The sequence below is a fragment of the Astatotilapia calliptera genome, chromosome 15, assembly GCF_964374335.1.
Source record: "Astatotilapia calliptera chromosome 15, fAstCal68.1, whole genome shotgun sequence".
Classification (NCBI taxonomy): domain Eukaryota; kingdom Metazoa; phylum Chordata; class Actinopteri; order Cichliformes; family Cichlidae; genus Astatotilapia; species Astatotilapia calliptera.
In genome coordinates this window covers 11,712,921-11,730,785 of record NC_137436.1, presented here as the reverse complement: position 1 = coordinate 11,730,785, position 17,865 = coordinate 11,712,921, and the positions used below count along the sequence as shown (strand labels likewise).

General features: G+C 43.1%; 1 protein-coding gene across 5 annotated transcripts in view; it reads left to right on the top strand.

Moving 5' to 3' along the window:
- Positions 1 to 17,865, top strand: part of utrn (utrophin) — a 192,241-nt gene that overhangs the window by 36,649 nt on the left and 137,727 nt on the right. For all 5 annotated transcript variants that reach the window (XM_080290147.1, XM_080290148.1, XM_080290146.1 and 2 more), the window contains exons 17-36: positions 238 to 401; positions 568 to 691; positions 787 to 874; positions 1,579 to 1,823; positions 2,359 to 2,527; positions 3,701 to 3,828; positions 8,330 to 8,467; positions 8,560 to 8,673; positions 8,838 to 8,993; positions 9,681 to 9,851; positions 9,954 to 10,145; positions 10,867 to 11,001; positions 12,567 to 12,716; positions 13,205 to 13,366; positions 13,618 to 13,749; positions 14,045 to 14,218; positions 14,306 to 14,461; positions 14,577 to 14,747; positions 15,462 to 15,641; positions 16,180 to 16,308. In XM_080290147.1, the coding sequence (XP_080146273.1) occupies positions 238 to 401; positions 568 to 691; positions 787 to 874; positions 1,579 to 1,823; positions 2,359 to 2,527; positions 3,701 to 3,828; positions 8,330 to 8,467; positions 8,560 to 8,673; positions 8,838 to 8,993; positions 9,681 to 9,851; positions 9,954 to 10,145; positions 10,867 to 11,001; positions 12,567 to 12,716; positions 13,205 to 13,366; positions 13,618 to 13,749; positions 14,045 to 14,218; positions 14,306 to 14,461; positions 14,577 to 14,747; positions 15,462 to 15,641; positions 16,180 to 16,308 (3,078 nt within the window). The remainder of the gene's footprint in view (positions 1 to 237; positions 402 to 567; positions 692 to 786; positions 875 to 1,578; positions 1,824 to 2,358; positions 2,528 to 3,700; positions 3,829 to 8,329; positions 8,468 to 8,559; positions 8,674 to 8,837; positions 8,994 to 9,680; positions 9,852 to 9,953; positions 10,146 to 10,866; positions 11,002 to 12,566; positions 12,717 to 13,204; positions 13,367 to 13,617; positions 13,750 to 14,044; positions 14,219 to 14,305; positions 14,462 to 14,576; positions 14,748 to 15,461; positions 15,642 to 16,179; positions 16,309 to 17,865) is intronic.

Below are 17,865 nucleotides of genomic sequence, written 5' to 3'. Positions count from 1 at the left end.
ATTTAGTCTTTTTCATCTTTTTTTTTCTTTGCTACATTATTCCTTATATTTTGCTTCATATATTTGACATCTTCATTATGTATCTACAATGTAGAAAGTAGTAAATATAAAGAAAAAACATAAATGAGAAGGTTTGTCCAAACTTTTGACTGGTAGTGTACTTTTATTTCTTTTTCTTAGCTTAGATTGATTTATCTTCCTTTCTTTTTCACTAATACTTTAACTTACTCCTCACAGCTAATGGAAGCTGTGACGGATGCTGGGATGACTCAGGTGGAAGAACAGGTCGTTGTGGATACAGTTGCCGTGGATTCGGTCACTTCAATTGACGATCAGGACCTGGCCCCACCTGCTCCCCCAAAGAAACGGCTGATGGAGACGGATGCAGAAGTCATAAGAATGTAAGAATGGGGCCATAAACAGACAGAATAAATCTCTCTACCCTACCACACACACACACACACACACACACACACACACACACACACACACACACACACACACACACACACACACACACACACAGAGCAGTGTGTACATAGTGTGCATGTCTTTTGTGTTCTGCAGGTTTGAAAACAAAATTTCTGAGCTTTTGAGCTGGATAAAAACGTGGAAGATGTCCACTCAGGCACTGGCCACCACACATCCTGAGACTACACCTGATACTCCAGACCTTCAGGAGAATCTAAAGGTAGACCTGCAGACATTTAACATAATTTCAACTTCAATTTAACAAAATCTATTTTGCAGGCATAAACTTTAATATGTGTTAAACAACCACTTTAGGATTTGGAAGCAGAACTTAAAGCAAAAGAAGCCACAGTGAGTCAGATGATCCAGGGGGGAAGAGCCCTGATGGACCAGCTAGAGAGAGGTATGAAACATAGAGTAAAGGTTCCTCTTTCTGTATAAACCACCAAATTATTAAAAACAAATCATCCAAGTTTTGTCACGTATGTTCTTCTAAAGTGTGTAAAGATCTTGACTTCTATTTATTGCCTTAAGGCAGCTCAAACAACAATCTTCCATCTCCTTGTTAAACTGTGTTTTCCTCATAAGATTTTACCACTTTTCTGCAGCTGTCTGGTATTTTCTGGGTATTTACGAGCCTACGTATTTTTATTGTTATTTATTTTTAAATGCCAGAACTCTAAACATGTGTTTGTGTATTTGGAGTTTGAGTAATAAAACCCTGTCAGTCTGCAGGGTTGCTGATTTCATATAACCACTCAATGAAATGAAGAGGCACTCAGGGTTTTTACGTGTTTACGCTGCTCTGGAGGCAGTGGGAGGTGGCGGCGTGGCTAAGTTGGAGCCGACTTTTTTTTTTTATTTTTTTTTTATTTTTTAAACGTCAAAATTTCCATTAAACAGTTTTATTCCATCAATTGCTTTTTCATCTATTTTGCCTTATCTCCACTATTTTATCCTCTGGTGTTATTACAATTATTACTTGCTAGGAGCTCCCACATAAAATCTAGAACAAAAGCTGTGACACATTCAAACATTCAAAGGCTTAAAATCAGTTAGCTGTTAAGTGCATTTGATGTGAGCCGGTGTCTTTGTTTCTATCTATAGAGGCTGTGAGTGTGGATCTGGTGAGGGCAAACATAGAGCAGCTCCAGACTGAGTGGGATGTCTGTGCGAGGGAGCTGCAGGCAGCCCGTGAGCGGGTTCTCACGCAGACCCGGCTGAGAGCGGTTTCTAATGAACTTGCAGGCTTGGACCGGGTCTTGCAGGAACAGGACCAGTGGCTGGACTCGACCGCGCCTGTAGAAAAGTGCAACAAGATGGAGCTCGGAAACCTGAAGGGGGAATGCCAGGTAAGATGTACCGTCTCACTCGCAGACACTTCAATGTCCTTTGTGTGACTTTAACCCTAAACGTCACTTGTTAAATTCCTCTCATTCAACTGCAGTTTCTTTACAAGTATTACAATTTTTACAGCAAAGATAAATCACCATTAAAATCACTGATCAGAAACCACGAGGCCACAGCAGGGATGCAGTAAATCAAGTTGAAATGCATTCAAAAGCTTGTAGAGTAGAGTAAGACACATGAAACCTCCCTCCAGTGTGTCATAATTTGAGCTTAACTTACTTGCCTGTCACTGGAAACAATGACTCCATCTGGTAAATTCCAGACCAGTCAGCTAACTCACTGCAGCAGTGTGAGTAAGATGTTTTGTAATTATTTTAGATAAATGTATGTAATTGCACAATAAAGAATCAAATGTAAATGTTTCTAATTCTCTTCAACAAACATGAGAAGTCTGAAAGCTAATTGAATGAAGTGTGGTCATGTGATCACTCCTCATTTCAAGCACTGAACACTTTTGTTTTCTTTTGTGCTTGTCAGTCTCGAATCGCTCAGGTCACCGCCTTCAGTCCACGACTGGAGCAGCTGTCTGCAGAGGCAGGGTCAATGGGAGCCCTGCCTTCTCTAAAAGACAACATGGTGGTGGTTTCTGCACATCATGCCTCCACCCTGCAGAAGCTGCAGAGCAGAGAAAAGGAAGTCAATGAAGGTACTGCTTAAGTGCATTGAAATAATTTCGTAAATCAATACAGTAGAAATGAAGTCCGAAACTCTGAGGAGGTCCACCTGCTTTTCCAGTGACCTGAGAGCTTTCAGATATCCTCTTATTCCTGAGATCTGCAGGGCAGAGATTTAAACCACCCTTAAAACAAATGCCTTTATCTCTCTCGTTGCTTGTGGTGCAAAGCTTTCAGGTTTATGGGAGACTGAATGAGTAATGGTTACGATCAGCAGAGCCCTGTTCCACACGGGCTGTGTAAATTTGACATGAGCTTTTATACGAATCCTTGGCCAGCCACAAGTAATAGATGATGCCCTTATATGGCCTCCAAAAGCTCACGGAGATGCGAGTGTGTACGTGAGCGATCGTGCGTAAGATCGTACCTCTGTGCCAGCTCCGTCTCTACCTGAGGACCTGACTTGGACCTGGACGAGTTCTGAAAATAAGTCACCGTTTTACCTCTGGAATTTACGTGCGCTGATCCTGGCCAAAAAATATCCGTAAAGGGAGGCTTGAATGCTCTGCTGACTGTAGGGGGATGTGGGTGGGTGTTGTGTTTGCATGCCTGTTTTGCTGTACCTCTAGGGCTTTTATGACACTGAGGGTTTGGATGGGATCCAAGGAAAAGCTTTTTGTTTCTGCCTGAGGGCGGTTTGATTCTTGCTGGGGCCCTCTCTATCACCACCCCCACCCCACACTTACACTCCAGGTTTGCTCCTTGTGTATATGAACATAGCCAGATTACGTAAGCATTAAATCACCTGGTAGTTAACAGAGAAGGGGACACAGGGGAAGGAAGACAGGAGTGGAAGTATAGAAAAATGTGCAGAGGAATAAGAGTAAAATGAAAGGTAATTGAACTAATTAAAATAAATTGGTCACTTGTGAACCTTTTGGAGGTTTGGATTTGCTATTTTGGAAATAGTGTGTTAAACTTATTTTAAGTTTAACACACAGTGCAATGTTTGGGAACCTCTTAGTGTATGGAAAACACAAGCATCTCCAACTGTAAAGAGGGAGAATCCCAAACTTGCTCACTACCCCCTTGTGGCAGAAGCTTGATGCTTAAGCCTGAATGCTAAAGTTATATTTCACAGTTTTTCCTGTCTTTTCTTCTCTGTTATTTTCTAAAAACAGCTTCTCTTCTTTGCCTTATTTCAGCCCTGGCTAATCTGGAAGCCACGCAGCTGGTACAGTCTGTGGTGGAGGGTCTAGAAGCCAGACTGGCCACTCTGAGGAACGGGATGGTTGACATGCCTACAACACAAGAGGCAGTGGAGCGGGCACAGGTGAGTTTGAATACCTCCAGATGAGTTTAAATACAGATATTCTGCTAACTGACAAGCAGACAGCTAGGACAAAAATGTGAATTCGACTGAGGAGGATATAGCTGCATTAATTAGTTGGATAGTTAGTATTTTTGATGATCTGAGGTACTCGTTAGCACTTTAGGTTTGCTTTTTGTGCAACACGGTGTTGCAGCGGTTAGCACAGTCTCTTCTCAGCAAGAAAGATCCTGGTTCGATCATGTGCTTAAGTGGGTTTCCTCTGGGTTCTCCAGTTTCCTCCCACAGCGAGTCAGATAAAGTGCTTAAATCGTATAGAATAAAGGGGTTTATTAATGTGTGGTTAAATGTGGCTTGTATTCTAAAGCACAATGAAACTATATAAATATATAAATGTTAAATGTTAATTTGAGCCTGCTGAAAAGTTTAGCTGCTGTCATATGTGCCCTTTGACCCAAGTAATTTATTCTCATCATTCACTTTGGTTGTTTCTGTGTCCTTGTACGTACATTATCTCAGTTTTTGCTGTCCTCTTTTCCTCTGAAAGAATAACAGATCCTTGTATCAGCCAGTCACTTCCCTCTGCACTGTATTAAACCTTTGTGTAAGAGGGAAGGGTGTGTAGATTTGTTATCTGTGCATTGTTGTGCTTTGTGTGTTGCTGTGTGTGCTGGTCTCCTCCTCCATCCTTCAGTGGAATGTGGCTCCGTCTGCGCTCCTGTTATCATGGCAGATAGGGCACGGTGCCGGGGAGGGGGGCGGGGACTACGCGCATTCTGGGCAGCATGCCCGTGCATGCAGCGCGGAGCTCCTAACAGCTCAGTGTGGAGCCGCTGAACCTGTCAGTCAGTTTGTTGACCGCAACATGCAATACCATAGCAGCATGTGCGAGTTCAGGTTCCCTTTAGTCAAATGAGGCAAGGTGATAATCACCATATTGGCTCTGGTTTCTCTCTGTGTTAATGTATGACAGCACACAGTTTTTTGTAATATAGATATTTTATGTTGATGACATAAAATTAACAGCAGCACTTTTCAGTGTTTAAGCTTTGGATCCACAGTTAAACCTCACTAGTTTACTGCTGGTTTTAACCTGTTTTCCTCCTATCAAACCCCAGCTGATGGCTGCCACTCCCTGAACCTGGCTCTACAGGATGTTTCTTTCTGTTAAAAGGCAGTTTTTCCTTCCCATGGTCGCTAAGCGCTAGCTGATAAGGGGTCATTTGATTGATGTTTTTTTTTTTTTTCAGTGTTATTATATGGTCTTTAACTTGCAGCACCTTGAGGCTTAAAATTGAATTGAATTGCTAGGAGTGTTTATGAATAATGAGTAATTAAATTAATTTACACACTATTTAACTAAAGAGTTGAACATTTAATGAGGAACAAACCACATGCTTGTTAGGCCTTCAGTACACACGCAGATTACAATCATACCTATATTTGTTTTTGTTTTTTTGTTTTTTTTGTTTTTTGTGTCCCGTTTGGATCTTTAGCCATCAGAATTGTTGTCTTAAGGCCAAGAAAGATGCCAAGCGGATTTATTTTACCAAGTGGATCATCATGGCCTTGCCATATTGGTCCATTTGATTGACCTTTATTATAATTATGAATTAATTTTATTTTCAGTTGCTACAAACGGGACAGACATGACTGGGGGATAGGACAGGGAGAAAGAATGAAAGAAAGAGAGGGAGAGAAAGAAAACCAAAGGGGAGAAGAGACGGTGAGAAGGGGGGGGGAGAAAGAGAAAAAAACAAAAAAAAAAACACCTGGGTCACCTGTATGGAGAAAAAAAAACAGAAGAGAAAGCAAACAACAAAGAGCAACATAATAAAAAAAAAACGGCACCATCACAATAAACTAGCTAGCAGTAGATATCAGTAGATACTAAATAATAAACGATATTGTGCAGCACGCAAGATAGACAGCGCACAATGTGCTTTGAGGCAGCAGCCAAGAAAGCTGTAGTCCGCGTCTGTGAATACCCGTGTGTACACCTGTGTGCATACCTGTGTGGATCAGCATGCTTGCATTCCAAAGGTTTCTCCATGTAACGATCTGCTAGGGAGTGTGGGGGAGCCCCAGCCCCGTCCTCCAGGGTATGAAGCAGGTATGGAGGAGATCAAAACTCCAGACATCCAGAGGCCCCCAGAACACAAGAGACCAAGGAAGACCAACAGAGGGGCAGCCGCGCCACTGTCCCAGTAAGAGCTGAGGAGAGTCTCAGATGAGGGCTCACTCAGCAGCCGCGGAGCAGAAGCCAGGGGGAGTTGCAGTGACGCGCCCGTGAGCTCCGCCGGCAGCCAGCCGTGCCTGAGTGACCGAGCCCCAGGCCGAGAGGCCGGGGGCACCCCACCTCCGAAGTGACCCGAGCGAGCCCCAGGCTCCAGGCCCCGATAAGCGGCCGCCAAGGAGTGAGCCGGTGTGTACCCGGACGCCCACCCCCAGACACAAAGAACCACCAACGCATCGATACCTGAGGGAGTGCGCCACTGGCAGGGGAAGTGGTGGTGGGGGGAGATAGGCCTCCAAACCTTGGAGGGCCTGAGATGTCCCCAGAGAGGTGGCGTCTGATACCCAACCTGACATATAGACACAGACATACAGGCACACACAGACACAAACATCCATTCCCACCCTCATGCTCTCATATGCACTTACTCCACACTCAACCAACGTGGAGACAGACATAAAGAGACGCTGTACACACGATCACACTCCCCAAGCGTACTCTACGAACCGGGTCTAGGTACCCTTGCCCCTGGAGGGGGGGAACTGCACCCAGACCCAGGTGGTGTTACCCTTTTCCCTGCGGTGGGGAGAGGCAGACCGCCCCGACTCCGCAGCAGCAGGGAGGCCCCACACTCCAGGCCGCAGTCGGATGGCCAACTCCTCCTCCTAGCCCTCCCGCTCCAGCAAGCCGCAGAGAACGGGGGTGAGAGAAGACTCCAAACCTCCCTCCACCCGCTCATTGTAGTGTTGATGCATGTGTGTTCTAAGGTGCAATTAAAACCCAGGAGGGCATGGAGCTACCTGCCAGAGAGAAGCAGGTAAGCGCATAGTCCCTCCTGCTAGCCCTCAATGTCTATGTGTATTGAGGGGTGGGCAACGACGCCAGGGGTGGGGTGTACACCCTGATGGTAATTTGGACTCCGTGTATCGTGCCCACCCCCAAGATCCTATATGTATGTGTAATGAGAGTGTGAGTAATGTGAATGTCTAAGTTGTGGGATAAAATTGAGGCAGAGGCAGCCAGAAGGGGACAGAGGGGGGGGGGGGGTAGCCTCCTCTGCACCCTGGTGACATACCCCTACTCCAAGGCCCTGCATGTGTGGGTGGTTGTGGTGGAGCGGGAAGAGGGAGGCAGCTGGAGATGGGGAGGGAAGGAAGGGAGGGGCAGGTGACCCCTCCCTGGGGCCAGCTAACCCGCTGACCCCAGTAGGCACTCCCATACTCCGCGACCCGCCAGGGGAAGGGGGCCCAGGCCCATCCAGACCGGGGCCCAGCGCAGCAGCGCCCCCCGGCCCCACAGAGCCCGGGACAGTCCACCCAACCCCACCACAGAGAAAACTGCACCCACCCCACCATCCATTCATCTTCCAGACTACATGAGACAATAGACGCCCAGGCTGAGATCTTTCTCCACCTCTCCTGTATCTCCCCCTCCTGCAGAGAGTTCCTGAGGAGAGGAAAGCTCCTGCAAGGTGTTACAATCTCCCCCACCAGTTGAAGAGCCCCCCAGGCGGCTCGACGCACCGGCGGCACCCTGCGCCAGGGATGGGCCCCCATGCACCCACCCGCCCACAACCCCTATATTTGTTTTCAAGAAGCTACATTTTGCAGGGTGTATAATATATGATCAATATCTAATGACTTTATAACTTACCGCAATATGATGTACGGTGTTAGTTATTTGCATACATGCTGCATTAAAAGAGCCAGGTAATTTTAAATTAAAGAAAAGACACCAGAAACACGCTTCAACCATCTTATTGATGCTGCCACTTCCCTGTTGGCAATATGCGTTTGGAGCCTCAAACACAGCAACCAGATGATCCCTGCAGAGTCGGGCAGAGTGTAAACAAGTAATCCATGACCTAATAAAACAAGGTTACTTTTAAACTGCATTGTTATGCCTGCAATTGTATCTGAGTAAAGATACAGATAATATTTTTTTTTAGGGAAATTTTTCCGTTGTGTGACCCTGAAAGAAGAACAAATGTTTGCTGATATACTGGATTTTTAAATCGCCAAATATCATATCGGTCTTTAAATTCCTGTCAGACTCAACTTTTTGTTTTTTGTTAAACTCTGGAATAATCTCAAGTTGTTGTTGTTGTTGTTTTTTTTTGTTGTTTTTTAAATGTTTCTTTTACAAATGCAAAAATGTTTAAGAGATGTTTTCCACTCCAGGCGGTCAAATTTGTTTTCCAAGAATTCCAAGATTGATTGATTGTTTCTCAGAAATGTCATTTCAATTCTGTACTTGTGTTCACGTCAGGTCCTGTGTCTGGATATTGAGCAAACACAGCAAGCCTCTGACCCTGCAGAACTACAAAAATGGAGTCAGCTGTCCTCCCGGGCCCGTGAGGAGCTTGGCACTTTGCAGTGCATTCTGGGTAGCATGAAGGACAATCAGGTAGAGCAGCTGTCAGGGAGAATAAAGAGTCTGTTTCTGCTTAAATTATGGCTGTAGTTTACACTGTGGTTTTGCTCTTGTGCTGCATTCAGGTTCGTTTGGAGCAAGTGGAACGTTGGCTAGATGCAGTTCAGGAGCTGTTGTCTCGGGATGCCACAGGGATGGGTGACACAGAGAGTCTAAGGGAAGAACTGAATCAGTGCAAGGTGAGAGAAAAATGCAACAAAAAACAAACACTGGTGGTAATGACGCACAAACTGCTCAGAAATCAACTTGAACAATATGCTGAAGTAGGGTTTTTTTGTGGGGGGCTTGGCTTGAATGAACTTTTTATTTTTTAAAAGATTTCCTTTCATGTTCCTATAAACAGGAGCATGTGAATGAGATGGAGCAGGTGGAAGGTTCACTGAAGCATATGGGCGAGAATGTGAATTCGGTACAGGCAGCTGCACTACCAGGACTGGCCAGGTGGGGGCAGGACAAATTGGATGAGTGCCAGGCTCGGTGGACTTCTCTCAGCAAACAGGTGAGTTTGTTTTATTGCTTATAATTTATTTAGTGGCTGATTTATGTCATGGAAAAATAAACTGAACGCTGAAACCAAACCAGCAGCACAGCACGAACAGTCTTCATAGCAGCACAGAACAGAAGAATAACAGCTCCTTTATGCTCTTTGTGTGGATACAAACTCTGCTCAGCTGTAAGGAGCTTGTTTCTCACAGTCATGTAGGAACCTGTCTGATAACAGAGACATGGAAAGTGCATCATTACCTTGAACACAGCTAACTGTTAGTTTTGGGCCTTTTGTTTGCAGTCTTCACACAAACTATTCGTATAATAAAGTTACAATCACATATCAGTAGTACACAGAGGCTAAATAAGTTAAAAGACTAATTTTACATTATAAATTACAATAACAAATTATGCATGCACAACTAACCTTAATGTTTTAATGTTAAGGTTTCATAACATGTGGTCTCACCTGTGTCCTGTACCTTTTGTTTTGTACATCATAAGTAACAGGAAGATGAAGTCCACTTCATTTCACTAATATGCTGTACTGTATATATCATTGCATAATTGCTTCATCATGAATGTAAACCATTAAAAGATCAATTAAAATGCGAGTTTCAAAGCAATATTAGAATTTCTAAAATTCTAAAAATGTGATGCCAGCTCGTTACAAACCTGATGAAATGCATTTTCCTTCCAGTTGCTGAGCCATCAGGAGCGCGTGGCAGAGAGTCAGGAGAAGCATGTGAATTTGAGGAAAGACCTGGCAGAGATGCAGGAGTGGATGGCCCAAGTTGACGAGGAGTTTCTCATGAGGGATTTTGAATACAAAAGTCCAGAGGAGCTGGAGGCATCGCTGGAAGAGATGAAGGTTGGACTGGAAGGGCGGTCAAAGAAAGCGGTGTTGAGTAATTCTTTGTGTTTGAATCTAACTCTTGCTCTCTCTCATCTTGGGTGGCCTCGGCTCTCGCAGCGGGCTAAAGAGGATGTTGTACAGAAAGAGGTGAAAGTGAAGATCCTGAAAGACAGCATCAACTTGCTGGTGTCCCGAACATCACCCACAGGTGGAGGCAGCAGGCAAGAACTGACCTCAGAGCTAGAGGGGGTACTAGCCAACTACCACAAGCTCTGTGACCGCCTCAACAGCAAGTGTCACACCCTGGAGGTAATGTAATCAATTTATTAATGTAATATATGTTGGTGGTGAATAAAAATGTAATAAATGAGCTCTACTCACATAATATATTGATTAATCTCATTATTATGAGCTTTTATTGCTTGAAACCTGTACTTAACTAAGTAAATTATAAAAAGTGGCATTTCCCCCTATTGTGTTGCATTTAAATTACCTTGAAGCTTAAGTGAAAGCTGCTATGACACATTAACATGAAGTTAATTCATGGTTTTCTGCTTGAGTGGCACGATTTTGTCGATCAGCTCAGAAGTCCCGTAGTTCAGTAGAGGAATGACATGTCGGGTTATGCAATGTGTCATTTCTTGGGCCCTCGTTTGTTAATTTTCGTGCAAAGACCAAAAGAAGCTTGAAGGGAAAATGGTGATTCTTGTTTTCAGAGCTAATCTGTAAGTGTAAAGTCCTACTTAAGGGCTCCTTTTTTGATTAAACACTGCAGAGTAAAGGTCAGGCACGTCAGAAAGCTGTGTTTATGCTTGTGTCTGCTTTTTGCCTGCAGCCTGTTTGTCACAACCTCCTCTTTGTCCGTAGAATTTGGCTGTTTAGTCTTGCTATAAAGAAGAAAATAAGCATTAAAATGTTTTATATTGTTCTTTAAGCGCCTGAACAGGGGCATGCTCATGAGTGTGGTCACCTCATAGTAACATAAAGAATTTCCCTTTTAATAGTTTTTGTGTTGCTCTGTGCTCTGTAGGAGGTTTGGTCTTGTTGGATGGAGCTGCTTCAATACCTGGACATGGAGCAGAGCTGGCTCAACACTCTGGAGGAGAAGCTCCAAGCTACTGAAAACCTGCCAGAGAGCACCGAGGCCGTTAATGAAGCCTTGGAGGTAAAAACGCACACCTGTAATCAAATTCAATGTAATTCAGTGCCACATTCCAATTTCTGTCTCATTTTTCTTTTAAACCGGCAAGCCTGTCCTAATATCCTCATCATCTAAGGGGCGGTTGACATAAAATGAGAACAATGCACCATTCTTCGTCTCAAAGTGGGAAATCTTAATATTATACATCCAACTACATAATTTTAGGAAACATGTTGATGTCAAAAGCAAATGTGGAAACAGTTTTAAAGTACACACAAGCATTTTCGACAGCTGAAGGCATGTGTCAGGAGCAAGTGTGTAAGAAATCTGATATAATTAGTTACATCTTTAATATATAAACAGAGAAGACATGAATCTTTGAATGGATTTTATCTTTTATCTTTTAATCTGCGATACAACACCATAACCTCACAAATAAACAGAGTTGTGGTCTAAACTATATTCAAACTTGTGCTTTGGATACTTGTTTTTAACATCATTAAAGATGTAAGCTGTACAATCATTCCACCTCGGAAAAAGAACAGTTCAAATAAATCATTTAAAAGCCTCAAATTACCATGACAATTATGCCTGTGATGACTGTATGTAAAGTTCTGATCACTTCTGGTTCTGTATGCATGAAGCGGCAACATTTAACAAACTAATTCTTCCATTACACGTTGAACTGGATGTTAATAACCTCATTTGTCTTTGATTTGTCTTCCAAATTTCTTCTGCTTTGCCTTGATCTGCTGCTATATCTGTAGACCGCCTGCGGCACGACTGTCAGAGTCAATTTAATCACAGTGCTGCTTCTGTAACATTGCATAGTGATGAAGGAAGTTGAAGACCCTTGAAGACAATGTTTCCCCGCTCTAGTCTGTGTCCTTATAATATATTTTTTTGACTTTTTTCTTTTCTCCTCCAACAAGTCCTTCTCTTTCTCTCTTCCTCTTCACTCTTTTAAATCCTGTTTCATCACCCGGCACTCGTTCCTGGCCTCTCGGTTTCCTAATCAGACCCACCCCTCTGGTGGGGGCTGTCTTTCTCTGTGTCTGTTACCTCCGGGGAAGGAAAAGCAAATTTAATGACCCCACATAAACAGTGACTGTTGGGTCCAAACCGGTGCCGTCACTATTCAAGCTCGCTCTCTCACTCGTCTCTCATTTCTCATTCAGTTATCATCTTTGTTTTGGTTTGCCGCTGTCTGACACACCCAGCCCAGCGAAATTCTGCATCTGGACTGCATCTGTTTGCTCAGCTTTTTTTGTTTTTTTGTTGTTTTTTTGTTTCTCTCTCTTTCATTCACACATACGCTTATGTACCGGAATTCATTTTTCACCCTGATGTTTTGCGCTTTTTGATCGTTTGGTTACAAGGTTAGCTCTGCTCTTCTTTTTCTTTTTAATTCATTCATGCTTTGCAAGTTTCTGTTGCAAATTTTTGGAACTGTAAAGCTTCATCATTGTTTCAGCATCCTCAAAGGATTTGCTTTCCTCCCCTTTTTGCTTCATTCTTATTTATTCATTTTTTTCCTGATTCTTTGCGAATGTATTTATGTTTCTCTCCATCTCTTTTGTCACCACCAGTCTTTGGAGGGTGTGCTCCGCCACCCTGGGGACAACCGGACACAAATCAGAGAGCTGGGTCAGACGCTGATAGACGGGGGCATACTTGATGAGCTCATTAGTGAAAAACTAGAGGCCTTTAATTCCCGCTACGAGCAACTGAACCACCAGGTCAGGACCTTGTCTCTGTGTGTGTGTGTGTGTGTGTGTGTGCGCATGTTCTACATTTGTTCCTGCATAAACAGGAATGTTGCAAATTACATCTCAGTTCCTTTTTCTACGGAGAATCTGTGCTTATTCTTTTTGGGGAATTTATATCTGATTCTGTCTATTGCAAACTAGAACATGTCCATATCTGTACAGAGTTCATGCATTGACATTTCATACAGTATTTATGGAGTGCTCCTTTACTGTATCAGCTATGCTACATGGAGAAATATGCCTCAATGTATTGTCAAATGTAATTGAGTGCAGCTAAAAGTAGAAATAATTAAGAGGCTTACAGCGAGTGTAACACTGTGTATATTAGCTATTATTTTCAGTCTTTTTCTTAGCCAATTGCACATGCATGATAAGAATAAATATAATATCTGTCTACACTAAAATCTGTGATTATAACAGATTCAAATGTGTGTCTCGGTGTCTGTGTCCTCGTCCAGGCAGTGAACCGGCAGATCAGCCTTGAGCAGCAGCTGCAGACACTGAGAGAAAACGAACAGGTGCTCCAAGCGCTGCAGGAGTCTCTGAGCCAGCTGGACCACACGCTCACCTCCTACCTCACTGATCGCATAGACGCCTTCCAGCTTCCACAGGAAGCACAGGTACAGCGCACGTGAACATAAAACACTTCTGTGTTGGTAAGACTCACCTAATGAGATCTGACACTCAGAGAAGCCTCGGAGCGTAAAGGCCCTTCATCTAACACTAATAAACTGCATATGCAATGAAATATGCTTGAACTTCAAATTGTCGTCTTAAACATAAAACCACCATAATAATGCATACTTGAATGTTCCATGTGCATTAAAAAAAAACCCTCGGTGTATAAGGGTTGTTTTGAATTTTTCGTTAGACTATTGGAGCAGAGATCGCAGCTCACGAGGTGACAGTGGAAGAGATGAGGAGAAGAAATGTGGCCAACTTGCCTCCTAACACCGCTGATGGCAAAGCTGGCCGTGGTGGGACAATGCTGGATCACCTACAGGTAACACTGACCCCTGCTGGACAATGTTAGGAGTTGTCATGCCACCACCACTTATCATATAGCTTTAATACCTTTTACATACATTTTCTTTACTATGTGTTGGGCTAATATTACCAATAAGACATAGTAGATTTCTTCTCTTCCATTTTTACTTGTATAAAGGTTTCTGTAATCCTGAAGATGCATTTAAATTTCATTCAAAGTTTCATACTTTCTTTAACATTTTGCTGGGTAAACATTGGCTATTTTTTCGGCGATCTTTGACTTTGTTTGCCTTCTGAATTGCTCTCCGCAGAGGAAACTGAGGGAGATCTCCACAAAATATCAGCTTTTCCAGAAGCCTGCTAACTTTGAGCAGCGCATGCTGGACTGTAAGAGGGTCCTGGATGGTGCTAAAGCTGAGCTTCACATCCTGGATGTTAAAGATGTGGAACCGGAAAAAATTCAGTCTCATCTTGCTGGTTGTCTGGTAAGAAACCGACCTTTTCTTCTCTTTTCTTTCTCTCTCTCCAGTCAATCCACACAGCTACTTATTTCATGTCTTTTTCTTGGATAGAAATTGTACAAGTTGCTGAGTGAGGTGAAGCTGGAGGTGGAGACGGTGATAAAAACAGGCCGCCAGATTGTGCAGAAACAGCAGACAGAGAACCCCAAGGCCATGGACGAGCAGCTTACTGCTCTTAAATTGCTCTACAATGAACTCGGGGCGCAGGTACCTCATTCTGGGCGAATTAACACTTCCACAAAATCTAGCTTTTAACATTGAGTACTTCTGTCATAGCTCTGAGCCCTTTTTAAAGATGCCATTGTATTAATTGTCCTTACAGGTAACAGAGGGCAAACAGGACCTGGAAAAAGCTTTGTCTCTATCCCAAAAGTTCCAGAAGGAAAGTGCTGTCCTGCAGGACTGGCTGAACACAAACGAGGCCGAGCTCCAGCAGAAAAATGGCTGCGGAGACATGCCAGCTGACATCGACGCTGAGATTGCATGGGCTAATGTGAGTAGCTGTATCAGTATGTGGAAAGCTTTTTTTGTTTTTAAAACAGACATTTATTAAGAAAAAAGTGTGCTGTGAAAGTTTTAGTGAAAACAAAACCTTTCAAAACAATAGCGGTCAGTCTGTTTCTTGCCAGTAGATGGCACAGAGGGACAGTTTCTTGCCCCTAAACACATGAATCTGATTCTCTTTCTAATATGGTAATCAACATTATGAGCGGTGTGAATTATGTGTGGCTTCGTATATAATTGATGAGCTCTTCTCTGATCCCACTTTGGTAAAAAGGACTGAAAGATTTATGATTACATACACAGAACCAGGAAAAAAAATGACCCTGTTTATCCAAAAATACCCAGAAACGACATTAAAACTGAAATGCTATGAATTAATAATAGTTCACTAGTTTACATAAAGTCATTAAAAGTGCTTTAGTCCAGTAGGGTGTAGAAAGTGTTTTTGTTGTTTTTCAGCTGTGCTTGTTTTGAAACATTTATGCAGTGAAATATCTGAAAATGTTCTTCATATCTTGGTGAAGGCAGGCTGTTGTTTTAGTAACATCAGCATTATTTTTTCTTTTATATAGCAGTGTGTCAGTGTGTACATGTGCCTGTGTGATAATATTAAGACAGGTAGCTGAGGTGGCGCTGAATTATTGAAACATGGTGGTCATAACATGATCTTGTTGAATATTTTGAACTGGATGTGCTTAACCAGGGTCTGCTGAAGGAGTCGGAGCGTCGGAAGGCGGAGCTATCTGGCCTGACGGAGATCAGCGCTGGTTTGCAGACTCTGGTGGAGGGAAGTGACGCTCAGCTGGAGGACAAACTCTGTGGTCTTAATGAAGCCTGGGAACGTGTTCACACTTTGACTGAGGACTGGCTTAGCACTGTTCTTGTGAGTGCAAATACTGCATATAGAAAGACTAATAAAAGGCCGTATTGGTCACAAGATGTCATATTTTGGTTTCTTAATGAAGTCGAGCCTTCCAGCTGCTTAAATTTCATTTCATTTCTTTGCATAATTTGCAAATGCATAAAGGCTACTCTTGAGTAGATATATTTAAGGTAAAGGCAATTACCCATGTCAGCTATTACTGCATATGCATACTTTATAATGCATATCAGTAGTACAGGATTATTTAGTTGGACATGGTGAGTTTAGAAATTCTAAGAAATGTATTTAAAAGTTGCATATTCTGCTCAGTGCAAAGTGCATTACAAGATTATATTTATTAAGGATTCACAACTCACATGAAACATGCTCTTTTTGTGCTCTTTTACTCACCTGATTGCAGGAAATAAATAAATGTCAAAACCAAAAAAAAGACTTCAAATCACCTCTTTAGTGCACTGCAGCAAGTCTATGATAAAGTACAAAATGGTGAATATGTAGAACTTTTAATTGCCTAAATATCCATTTTTGGGTTGTCTAGAGTCACCAGAATGAGGTGGAAATTTTGGATGAAAACTTGGCTCACATCAGCACCTGGCTCTACCAGACCCAGATCCACCTGGATGAGGCTGAACGGCTGGCTCCAGCAGAAAGAGAAAAAGTAATAAAGGTAAGGCAGCGCAGGTTATTAGTGTGACTGGTAAAGCAACAGTGGAGCGTGAAGCTAATGTGTAGATTCTGCCTGAGTGATTCTAAAACCTGAGTTTTTTTAGAAAGCTCCCAGTGAATAAGATTCTGAGAAGGTGCATTAAAAATAAATGGCTGGGCCACTGATGCACATTGCAAATTAGCTCACATAGACACATTAGTTGTGCTGCTTCTTAATGATGGTATCTTTGCTAACAACCCCAATTACCAGATTCAACTTGTAATTGACTAAAAATCACTTGGCCTACCGGTGAGAGGGACATTGCTTGCTGGCAGTTTTTTCAAGCGATGTTGAAATTTCCGCATTCCAACACTTCAAATGCTTCAGGAGCTGTCCGCTTAGCGCAGCATCAGCACCATGGAAATACACACAAATACAATACTGTACTATGCCAACATGTGCGAACAAATATAGTTCTATAAAGTTGTTCTATATACAGTGGGGCAAAAAAGTATTTAGTCAGCCACCGATTGTGCAAGTTCCCCCACTTAAAATGATGACAGAGGTCAGTAATTTGCACCAGAGGTACACTTCAACTGTGAGAGACAGAATGTGAAAAAAAATATCCATGAATCCACATGGTAGGATTTGTAAAGAATTTATTCGTAAATTAGGGTGGAAAATAAGTATTTGGTCACCTCAAACAAGGAAAATCTCTGGCTCTCACAGACCTGTAACGTCTTCTGTAAGAAGCTTTTCTGTCCCCCACTCGTTACCTGTATGAATGGCACCTGTTTGAACTCATCATCTGTATAAAAGACACCTGTCCACAGCCTCAAACAGTCAGACTCCAAACTCCGCCATGGCCAAGACCAAAGAGCTTTCGAAGGACACCAGGAAAAGTATTGTAGACCTGCACCAGACTGGGAAGAGTGAATCTACAATAGACAAGCAGCTTGGTGTGAAAAAAATCAACTGTGGGAGTAATCATCAGAAAATGGAAGACATACAAGACCACTGATAATCTCCCTCGATCTGGGGCTCCACGCAAGATCTCATCCCGTGGGGTCAAAATGATCATGAGAACGGTGAGCAAAGATCCCAGAACCACACGGGGGGACCTGGTGAATGACCTGCAGAGAGCTGGGACCAAAGTAACAAAGGTCACCATCAGTAACACACTACAACGGCAGGGAATCAAATCCCGCAGTGCCAGACGTGTTCCGCTGCTGAAGCCAGTGCATGTCCAGGCCCGTCTGAAGTTTGCCAGAGAGCACATGGATGATACAGCAGAGGATTGGGAGAATGTCATGTGGTCAGATGAAACCAAAGTAGAACTTTTTGGTATAAACTCAACTCGTCGTGTTTGGAGGAAGAAGAATACTGAGTTGCATCCCAAGAACACCATACCTACTGTGAAGCATGGGGGTGGAAACCTCATGCTATGGGGCTGTTTTTCTGCCAAGGGGACAGGACGACTGATCCGTGTTAAGGACAGGATGAATGGGGCCATGCATCGTGAGATTTTGAGCCAAAACCTCCTTCCATCAGTGAGAACTTTGAAGATGAAACGAGGCT